Raw genomic sequence first — 10976 nt, 5'->3', positions numbered from 1 at the left:
TGAGAAAACAAATGGTAAAACTAAACAAAAATGGGAACAAGATCTAAACATAAAGATAAAGAAGGAAACATGGGAGAAGTTATGCTCAGGAACTATGAGAAATACAATAAATACGAGGTTACGTATGATCCAAATAACTGGATACACAGGCTATATATTACACCTCAAAAGTTAAATAAATGGGACCCAACAGTATCTGACAGATGTTTTTGCTGTAAAAAGGAAATGGAAACAACAATTCATTCAATCTGGACATGTGAGAAAGTGAAAAAATTTTGGGAAGATCTAAACCAGATATTAAATAAAATCACAAAAAGCAATATACCAAAAAACCCAGAGATCTTCCTCCTAAGTAATATAAAAAACAAAGAATTTGGACTTGATTTGGATGGTGCACAAAAAAGATTTGTTAGGATAGCCCTAGCCGTAGCAAAAAAATGTGTTATGTCAGCCTGTAAATTAGAAGATAATTTGAGAATACAACAATGGTATATAGAAATGAAAAAATGTATTCCATTCGAAAAAATAACATAATTTAAGAAATAATATTACAATATTTGAACAAATATGGGAGCCATACATGAAACATAATAGAGAAAACCCACCGGGGACATCTACCACCTAAAATGACAGAAGGAGAAGAGAATGAAAAGAATTGACTCAGTGGAATTTCTTGTTTATTTTTATTCAGTGACAACATTGTTTGACGGGTTTAATGTATCTTAGATTCTGAACTTTAAATGAATGGGAGGGGAGGTAGGGAGGGTGGGATGGGAAGAGGGAGGGGGGTGAGAAATGACACTGTATATATTTGAAAAGGAAAATGTATGTATCTTGATCAATGTGGTTTATAGTGTGAAAAATAAAAAAAATAAAAAAAATAATGCCTTGTACAAATTCATCATAACCTCCCTACTCTTGAATTCAATACTCCGATTTATGAAGGCCAACATTCCAAATGCCTTCTTCACCACACCATCAACCTGAGTATCAGCCTTGAGGGTACCAGATACCATCACTCCTAAATCCCTTTGTTGCTCTGCACATCTCAATAGCCTACCATTTAATGCATATGACCTATTTAGATTTGCCTTTCCAAAATGTAACACCTCACACTTATCTGTATTAAATTCCATCATCCATTTCTCAGCCTTCCTAAATCACCTTTTAATCTATGGTAATCTTCCTCACTGTCCACAACACCACCAATGTTTGTAGCATCCGCAAACTTGCTTATCCAATTCTCCACCCCTACTTCCAGATCGTTAATATATATAAAAAACAATAGTGGACCCAGGACCGATCCCTGAGGAACTCCACTAGTCACCGGCCTCCAATTGGACAAACAATTTTCCACCACTACTCTCTAACACCTCCCATCCAACCATTGCTGAATCCATTTCACTACCTCCTTATTCATACCTAATGTCTCCACCATTTTTTTCCAACCTCCTGTGGGGAACTTTGTCAAAAGCTTTAATAAAGTCTAAATAGACAACATCCACAGCTTTCCCTTCATCAACCTTTTTTGTAACCCCCTCGCAAAAACTCAATCAGATTTGTCAAGCATGATCTACCCCTGACGAAACCATGCTGATTACTCACTATCAATCCCTGTACCTCCAAATATTTATAAATACCATCCCTCAGAACACTTTCCATCAACTTACCCACCACAGACGTCAGACTCACGGGCCTATAATTCTCAGGTTTACATTTGGACCCTTTCTTAAACAGCGGAACAATATGCGCCACCCTCCAATCCTTTGGCACTACCCCCTTGACCAGTGACATCCTAAATATCTCTGTTAATGGCCCCACTATCTGTCCACAAGCCTCCCTGAGTGTCCTTGGGTATATTTTGTTCGGTCCCGGAGATTTATCCACCTTTATCTTTTTCAACACATCCATAACTACCTCCTCGGTTATCCTTATATGCTTCTTGACCTCCCCACTATTTTTCTTTACTTCAACTGGTTCAATATTTTTTCCCTACTGAATACTGAGGCAAAGAAATCATTCAAAATTTCTCCCATTTCCTTTGACTTCTCACTCAGCCTACATTCGCTTTCTACAAGGGGTCCAATTTTTATCCCTCACTAATCTTTTACTTTTAATGTATCTATAGAAACCCTTTGGATTTATTTTTGCTCTGTCTGCCAAAGACTCTTCGTGCCTTTTTTTGGCCTTTCTAATTTCTTTCTTAAGATTCCTTCTACACTCCTTGTAGTCCTCCTTTAAACTCCCAGCTCCCTGCTCTTTATACCTCTTGTACACCTCCCTTTTTCTCCTAACCAAATTTGCAATATTCCTCGAAAACCAAGCCTCCCTATGACTACCAGCCTTTCCTTTGATCCTCACTGGGACATATCTACTCTGTACCCTCAAAATGTCTTTTTTGAATATCCTCCATTTTTCTTTACATCCTTACCTGAAAATATCCTGTCCCACTCAATACTCCCCAAATCCCTTCTTATTCCTTCGAAATTTGCTCTTCTCCAATCCAGAACCTCAACTTTAGGCCCCTCCTTGCTCTTCCCTACCCGAAAACTAACAGAGTTATGATCACTAGACCCAATTTGTTCTCCAACATTAATGTCCGATACATGACCTAGCTCATTCCCTAACAGGAGATCTAGTATTACACTGTCCCGAGTCAGTTCTTCTACTAATTGATTTAGAAAACAATCTTGAACACATTTAACGAACTCTAGCCCATCCAGCCCTCTAACTGTATGGGTATCCCAATCAACATGAGGGAAGTTAAATTATCCCATGATCAATACCTTATGATTCTCACACATATACGTTATCTCCCTATGAATTCATTCCTCTAATTTTCTTGGCCCATTTGGTGGTCTGTAATACATCCCTATTAGCACCCTCATGCCTCCTTCACCCCTCAATTCCACCCAAACAGCCTCACTAGACAATCCCTCCACACCATCCTGCCACCTCATGGCAGTAATGTCCTCCTTAACAAGCAGAGCAACTCCTCCCCCTTTTTTTTACCCCCTGCTCTATCACATCTAAAACAAATGTATCCTGGAATATTAAGTTGCCAGTCCTGACCCTCCTGTAGCCAGGTCTCACTAATTGCCACAATATCATGACCCCAAGTATCTGTCCATGCTCTAAGCTCATCTACCTTGTTCATCATGCTTCTTGCATTAAAATATATGCATTTCAGAGAATGACCCTCACCTATATTCTCTTTTCTACCTCTTACCCGAATCTTCATCCTACTCAATCCCAACCATAACCCTGTCCTAACCCAATCCAAATCCCAAACCTAATCCCTATTCACACCCAATTCCAACCCCAAACCCAACCAAAAACCCAATCCCAATTCAAAACCCAATCTTAATTGCAACACCAAACCTAATGCTAATTCCAACCCCCAACACAATACAAATCTCAAGTCCAATCATAATTCCCAAGCCAAACAAATCCTAACCCCAAAGCCAAAGCAAAGTCCAATCCTAATTTCAACCATAAACACAATCCCAACCTCAACACTAATCCCACCCACAAACCCAAACCCAATCCCAACTCCAACGCTAACCCAAATGTCAATTCTAATCACAAACACAACACAAATTCCAATCCCAGTCCCAAACCCAATCATAATTCCAACTCAAACCCAATCCCAACCCCTAACCCTGTCCTTACCCAAACCAAATCCCAAACTTAATCCCTATTCACACCCAATCCCAACCCCCATCCTAACCCAAATGCCAATTCTAATCACACAAAGAACCAAAATTCCAATCCCAACCCCAAAGCCAACCACAAACCCAAACCCAATCCTAATTTCAAAAACTAACCAAATCCCAAATCTAATCCCAACCCAATCCCAACTCCAAAACAAATCCCAACCCCAAACCCAATCCAAATCAAAACTGAATCCGAAACCCAATCTCAACTCCATTCCCAATCCCAAACCAAATCATAATTCCAATTCAAACCCAATCACAATCGCAACCCCAATCACAACCCAATCCTAATTTTAAAATCAAACACAATACTAACTCAAAACCCTGTCACAAACCCAAACCCAAACCCAATCACAATTCGAACCTCAAAACAATATCAACCCAAAACCCAGTCCCAAACCCAATTTCAATCCAAAATCCAATCCCAACCCCAACCAAAATTCCAACTCCAATCCCAACTCCAAACACAATCACAACACCAACCCAAAACTTATTCCAACCCCAAAACAAATCACAACCACAAACCAAATCCCAACCACCAACACAATCCAAATTCAATATCCAAGCCTAATTCCAACACCAATCCCAATCTCAAACCTAATCCCAATCCAAATCCCAACCCAAACGCATTCCCAATACCAAACACAATCACAAACCCAATCCTAGTTCCATTACCACACACAATCCCGATCCTAAATCCAACTCCAAACTCGATCCATTCTTTGGCTTGGCTTCGCGGACGAAGATTTATGGAGGGGGTAAAAAGTCCACGTCAGCTGCAGGCTCGTTTGTGGCTGACAAGTCCGATGCGGGACAGGCAGACACGGTTGCAGCAGTTGCAGGGGAAAATTGGTTGGTTGGGGTTGGGTGTTGGGTTTTTCCTCCTTTGCCTTTTGTCAGTGAGGTGGGCTCTGCGGTCTTCTTCAAAGGAGGTTGCTGCCCGCCAAACTGTGAGGTGCCAAGATGCACGGTTTGAGGCATTATCAGCCCACTGGCGGTGGTCAATGTGGCAGGCACCAAGAGATTTCTTTAGGCAGTCCTTGTACCTCTTCTTTGGTGCACCTCTGTCACGATGGCCAGTGGAGAGCTCGCCATATAACACGATCTTGGGAAGGCTATGGTCCTCCATTCTGGAGACGTGACCCATCCAGCGTAGCTGGATCTTCAGCAGCGTGGACTCGATGCTGTCGACCTCTGCCATCTCGAGTACTTCGATGTTAGGGATGAAAGCGCTCCAATGGATGTTGAGGATGGAGCGGAGACAAACTCGATCCAATTCCACATCAAATCACGAACCAATTCCCAATCCCATCCAAATCACAAATCCAAACACCAATCCCAAACCCAATCCTAATTGCAACACCAAACCCAATCCTAAATCCAATCCTAATTTCAACTCCAAACACAATCCCAACCACAAAACTAATCCCACCCACAAACCCAAACCCAATCCCAACCCCCATCCTAACCCAAATGCCAATTCTAATCACACAAACAACCAAAATTCCAATCCCAACCCCAAAGCCAACCACAAACCCAAACCCAATTCAAAACCCAATCCTAATATCAATACCAAACCAAATCCCAAATCTAATCTCAACCCATTCCCAACTGAAAACCTAATCCAAACACCAAAACCAATTCCAATTCAAAACCGAATCCCAAACTCAATTCCTATCCCAAGTCCAATTATAATTCCAACTCAAACCCAATCACAACCCCAAATCAGTCCTAACCCAATCACAACTCTAATCCCTACCGAAATCCAATCACAACCCCAACTCAGTCCTAACCTAATCACAACTGTAATCCCTATTCATACCCAATCCCAAACCCATCCACAAACCCAAACCCAAACCAAAACCCAATTCGAATCCCAACTCCAGTAACAAATCCAACCTCAAAAACAATTCCAACACCAAACCCAGTCCCAAACCCAATTTCAATCCCAACCATAATCACAACCCCAATCCCAACCCAAAACCCAATCACAACCACAATCCAAATCCCAACCCCAAATCCAATTCAAAATCAAAACTGAATCCGAAACCCAAAACCAACTCCAATCCAAATCCCAAACCCAATCATAATTCCAATTCAAACCCAATCCCAACCCCTAACCCTGTCCTTACCCAATCCAAATCCCAAACCTAATCGCTATTCACACCCAATCCCAACCCCCATCCAAACCCAAATGCCAATTCTAATCACACAAACAACCAAAATTCCAATCTCAACCCCAAAGCCAACCACAAACCCAAACCCAATTCAAAACCCAATCCTAATTTCAAAAACAAACCAAATCCCAAATCTAATCCCAACCCAATCCCAACTCCAAAACCAATCCCAACCCCAAACCCAATCCAAATCCAAAATCTAAACCAAATTTCAATCCCAAACCCAATCCCAACCCGAAACCCAATTCCAAATCAAAACTGAATCCGAAACCCAATCCCAACTCCAATACCAATCCCAAACCCATTCATAATTCCAATTCAAACCCAATGCCAATCGCAACCCCAATCACAACCCAATCCTAATTTTAAAAACAAACACAATACTAACCCTAATCCATGTCACAAACCCAAACCCAAACCCAATCACAATTACCAACCCAATCCCAAACCCAAACCCAATCACAATACCAAACCCAATCCAACCCCAAACTCAATCCCAATTCAAACCCAATCCAAATTCCAACCCCAATCCCAAACACAATCCTAATTCCAATGTTAAACCCAATACAAAACCCAATTCCAATCACAATTCCAATCTCAAAAACAATCTCAACCCAAACCCAGTCCCAAACCCAATTTCAATCCAAAATCAAATCCCAACCCGACCAAAATTCCAACCCCAATCCCAGCTCCAAATACAATCACAACACTAACTCAAAATTTATTCCAACCCCAAACCAAATCACAACCACAAACCAAATCCCAACTTTCAACGCAATCCAAATTCAAGATCTAAGCCTAATTCCAACACCAATCCCAATCTCAAACCTAATCCCAATCCAAATCACAACCCCAAATGCATTCCCAATACCAAACATAATCATAAACCCAATCCTAATCCCAATACCAAACAGAATCCCAATCCTAAATCCAACTCCAAACTCCATCCAAATCCACATCAAATCACGAACCAATTCCCAATCCCATCCAAATCACAAATCCAAACACCAATCCCAAACCCAATCCTAATTGCAACACCAAACCCAATCCCAAATCCAATCCTAATTTCAACCCCAAACACAATCCCAACCGCAAAACTAATCCCACCCACAAATCCAAACCCAATCCCAACCCCCACACTAAACCAAATGCCAATTCTAATCACACAAACAACCAAAATTCCAATCCCAACCCCAAAGCCAACCACAAACCCAAACCCAATTCAAAACCCAATCCTAATTTCAAAACCAAACCAAATCCCAAATCTAATCCCAACCCATTCCCAACCGAAAACCTAATCCCAACACCAAAACCAATTCCAATTCAAAACCGAATCCCAAACTCAATTCCTATCCCAACTCCAATTATAATTCCAACTCAAACACAATCACAACCCCAACTCAGTCCTAACCTAATCACAACTCTAATCCCTATTCATACCCAATCCCAAACCCATCCACAAACCCAAACCCAAACCAAAACCCAATTCAAACCCCAACTCCAGTAACAATTCCAACCTCAAAAACAATCCCAACACCAAACCCAGTCCCAAACTCAATTTCAATCCCAAACCCAATCCCAATCCCAACCATAATCACAATCCCAATCTCAACCTGAAACCCAATCACAACCACAATCCAAATCCCAACCCCAAACCCAATTCCAAATCAAAACCGAATTCGAAACCCAATACCAACTCCAATCCCAAACCCAATCATAATTCAATTTGAAACCAAATCCCAACCCTAACCCTGTCCTTACCCAATCCAAATCCCAAACCTAATCCCTATTCACACCCAATCCCAACCCCAAACCCAACCACAAACCAATCGCAATTCAATACACAATCCTAATTTCAACACCAAACCCAATGCTAGTTCCAACCCCCAACACAATACAAATCTCAATTCCAATCATAATTTCCAACCCAAACAAATCCTAACTCCAAAGCCAAAGCACAATCCAATCCTAATTTCATCCCCAAACACAATCCAAACCGCAAAACTAATCCCACCCACAAACCCAATCCCAATGCTGACACCCATCCTAACCCAAATTCCAATTCTAATCACAAACACAACCCAAATTCCAAACCCAATCCCACTTCAAAACCCAATCCTAATCCCAAACTCAATCCCAATTCAAAACATAATCCTAACTGAAACCACAAACCAAATCAAACAAAATCCCAATCCCAATTCCAAACCCAATCCCAACCCCAAACCCAATCTAAATACAAATCCCAACTCCAAACCCAATCTCAATAAAAACCCCCAACCCCAAATCCAACCACAAACCCAAATCCAATTCAAAACCCAATTCTAATTTCAAAACCAAACCTAATCCCAAATCTAATCCAAACCGAATCTCAACCGAAAACATAATCCCAACCACAAAACCAATTCCAATTCAAAACCGAATCACAAACCCAATCCCAAACCCAATTCCAATCCAAACTCCAATTATAAATCCAACTCAAACCCAATCACAACCCCAACTCAGTCCTAACCCAATCACAACACTAATCACTATTCAAACCCAATCCCAACCCCAAACCCAACCACAAACCCAAACCCAAAGCAAAACCAAATTCGAAACCCAACTCCAATCACAATTACAACCTCAAAACTAATCCAACCAAATACCCAATCCCAAACCCAATCCCAATCCCAACCATAATCCCAATCCCAATCCGAAACCCAATCACAATCACAAACCAAATCCCAAGCGGAAACGCAATCCCAATTCAAAACCCAAGACTAATTCCAACACCAATCCCAATCCCAACCCCAAACCTAATTGCAATAACAAACACAATCCGATCCTAAATCCCACTCCAAACTCAATCCCAATACACACCAAATCATAAACCAATTTCCAATCTCATCCAAATCACAAATCCAAACACAATCCCAAACACAATCCTATTTGCAACACCAAACCCAATGCTAATTCTAACCCCAAACAGAACACAAATCTCAATACCAATCATAATTCCCAACCCAAACAAATCCTAATCCCAAAGCCAAAGCAAAATCCAATCCTAATTTCAACACCAATAACAACCCCAACCGCAAAACTAATCCCACCCACAAACTCAAACCCAATCCTGACCCCCATCCTAGGCCAAATGCCAATTCAAATCACAAACACAACACAAATTCCAATCCCAATCCCAAACCCAATCATAATTCCAAGTCAAACCCAATCCCAACAACGAATCCAATAACAAACCAAAACCCAATTCAAAACGCAATTCTAATTTCAAAACTAAACCAAATCCCAAATCTAATCCAAACCCAATCCCAATCGAAAACCTAATCCGAACCCTAAAACCAATTCCAATTCAAAACTGAATCCTAAACCAAATCCCAAACCCAATTCCAATCCCAACTCCAATTATAATTCCTATTCAAACCCAATCCCAACCCTAACCCTGTCCTTACCCAATCCAAATCCCAAACCTAATCCCTATTCACACCCAATCCCAACCCCAAACCCAACCACAAACCAATCCCAATTCAAAACACAATCCTAATTGCAACACCAAACCCAATGCTAATTCCAACCCACAACACAATACAAATCTCAATTCCAATCATAATTCCCAAGCCAAACAAATCCTAACCCCAAAGCCAAAGCAAAGTCCAATCCTAATTTCAACCCCAAACACAATCCCAACCACACAAAAATAATCCCACCCACAAACCCAATCCCATTGCCGACACCTATCCTAACCCAAATGCCAATTCTAAACAAAATCACAACCCAAATTCCAAAACCAATCCTAATCCCAAACTCAATCCCAATTCAAAACCAACCCCAATCCCAATCCTATTTCTAATGCTAAACCCAATCAAAAACCCAATTCCAATCCCAGCTCCAATCACAATTCCAACCTCAAAAACAATCCCAACCAAAAACCCAGTCCCAAACCCAATTTCAATCCCAAATCCAATCCCAACCCCAACAATAATTCCAACCCCAATCCCAACCCCAAACCCAAACACAACCACAAACCAAATCCCAACCACCAACGCAATCTCAATTCAATACCCAAGCCTAATTCCAACACCAATCACAATCTCAAACCTAATCCCAAACACAATCCCAACCCCAAACCCATTCCCAATACAAAACGCAATCACAAACCCAATCCCAACCGCAAAATTAATCCCACCCTCAAACCCAAACCCAATCCCAACCCCCATCCTAACCCAAAACCCAACTCTAATCACAAACACAACTCAAATTCCAATCCCAATCCCAAACCCAATCCCAAACACAAATCCAACCACAAACCCAAACCCAATCCTAATTTCAAAACCAATCCAAATCCCAAATCTAATGCCAACCCAATCCCAACCAAAACCTAATCCCAACCCCAAAACCAATTCCAATTCAAAACCGAATCCTAAACCAAATCCCAAACCCAATTCCAATCCCCCCTCCAATTATAATTCCAACTCAAACCTAATCCCAACCCCAACCCAGACCTAACTGAATCCCAATCCCAAACCTTATCCATATTCAAACACAATCCCAACCCCAAACCCAACCACAAACCAATCGCAATTCAAAACACAATTCTAATTTCAACACCAAACCCAATGCTAGTTCCAACCCCCAACACAATACAAATCTCAATTCCAATCATAATTCCCAACCCCAAACAAATCCTAACCCCAACGCCAAAGCAAAATCCAATCCTAATTTCAATTCCAAACACAAATCCAACCGCAAATCTAATCGCACCCGCAATCCCAATCCCAATCCCAACCCCATCCTAACCCAAATGCCAATTCTAATCACAAACACAACCCAAATTCCAAACCCAATCCCAAACACAATCCCAACCCCAAACCCAATCTCAATCCAAATGACAACCCCAAACCCAATTCCAATTCAAAACCGAATCCCAAACACTATCCCAACTCCAATCCCAATCCCAAACTAAATCATAATTCCAACTCAAACCCATATAACCATATAACCACTTACAGCACAGAACAGGCCAGTTTGGCCCTACTAGTCCATGCCGTAACAAATTCCTACCCTCCTAGTCCCACTGACCAGCACCCGG

The 10976-nt window shown here is 41.2% G+C and overlaps 1 protein-coding gene across 1 annotated transcript; it reads left to right on the top strand.

The window, feature by feature from the left end:
* The first annotated feature begins 4939 nt into the window (after positions 1–4939).
* On the top strand, positions 4940–10269 carry LOC138753045 (circumsporozoite protein-like). The gene is made up of 3 exons (XM_069915637.1): positions 4940–5399; positions 8919–9090; positions 9774–10269. The coding sequence occupies exons 1-3, from the start codon at positions 4940–4942 to the stop codon at positions 10267–10269; spliced, it is 1128 nt and encodes a 375-aa protein (XP_069771738.1).
* Positions 10270–10976: the final 707 nt, after the last annotated feature.

Source organism: Narcine bancroftii, chromosome 2 (genome assembly GCF_036971445.1).
Source record: "Narcine bancroftii isolate sNarBan1 chromosome 2, sNarBan1.hap1, whole genome shotgun sequence".
Taxonomy (NCBI): domain Eukaryota; kingdom Metazoa; phylum Chordata; class Chondrichthyes; order Torpediniformes; family Narcinidae; genus Narcine; species Narcine bancroftii.
This window is presented reverse-complemented; position numbering and strand designations above follow the sequence as displayed.

What these genes read in the sequence shown, in the direction of transcription:
- LOC138753045 (XM_069915637.1), top strand. Translation starts at nt 4,940, where the DNA reads ATGAAAGCGCTCCAATGGATGTTGAGGATGGAGCGGAGACAAACTCGA. An exon ending in AAACTCAATTCCTATCCCAA is followed by an intron (nt 5,400 to 8,918) that starts GTCCAATTATAA and finishes CTAATCCCAAAG; the next exon opens with CCAAAGCAAAATCCAATCCT. An exon ending in AAACCCAATCATAATTCCAA is followed by an intron (nt 9,091 to 9,773) that starts GTCAAACCCAAT and finishes TTCCAATCCCAG; the next exon opens with CTCCAATCACAATTCCAACC.